Genomic DNA, 631 nt, shown 5'->3' with positions numbered 1-631 from the left:
AAAGCCCCCAGGAAGCAGCTGGCCACCAAGGCTGCCCGTAAGAGCGCTCCGGCCACCGGCGGCGTGAAGAAGCCTCACCGTTACAGGCCTGGTACCGTGGCTCTGAGAGAGATCCGTCGCTACCAGAAATCCACGGAGCTGCTGATCCGCAAGCTGCCCTTCCAGCGTCTGGTGAGAGAAATCGCTCAGGACTTCAAGACCGACCTGCGCTTCCAGAGCTCCGCTGTTATGGCTCTGCAGGAGTCCAGTGAGGCTTACCTGGTCGGCCTGTTCGAGGACACCAACCTGTGCGCCATCCACGCCAAGAGGGTCACCATCATGCCCAAAGACATCCAGCTGGCTCGTCGCATCCGCGGAGAGCGAGCTTAAACTGTCTGCTGATCCACAAACCACAACGGCTCTTTTAAGAGCCACCTCACTCTCTCTGAAGAGCTCATTCCTCAACATTGTTGATAATATAATAATTATGTATAACATACCTTTTTGAATGCTGGTTTCTACACATACTTCACACATACTCGCCATAACGATCCTGTGCGTGTGTATTTCTGTAGTTATCTAAAAAGCAAATTGATAAACACTAGATGGGGTTAAGAGTATCCATGTATGTCACTAAAGTAGATTTATAGGC

General features: G+C 51.2%; 1 protein-coding gene across 1 annotated transcript; it reads left to right on the top strand.

Moving 5' to 3' along the window:
• Positions 1-3: 3 nt before the first annotated feature.
• On the top strand, positions 4-389 carry LOC116377954 (histone H3-like; the record flags this gene model as incomplete). The annotated part of the gene is made up of 1 exon (XM_031839722.1): positions 4-389. A coding segment is annotated over one exon (366 nt), but the record flags the coding sequence as incomplete, so codon positions are not given.
• Between the last annotated feature and the right edge of the window lie 242 nt (positions 390-631).

Source organism: Anarrhichthys ocellatus, unplaced genomic scaffold, assembly GCF_004355925.1.
Source record: "Anarrhichthys ocellatus isolate YVR2014 unplaced genomic scaffold, GSC_Weel_1.0 scaffold1890, whole genome shotgun sequence".
NCBI classification, from domain to species: Eukaryota; Metazoa; Chordata; class Actinopteri; order Perciformes; family Anarhichadidae; genus Anarrhichthys; species Anarrhichthys ocellatus.
The sequence above is the reverse complement of the archived record's forward strand: the minus strand, read 5'-3'. Positions and strand labels throughout refer to the sequence as shown.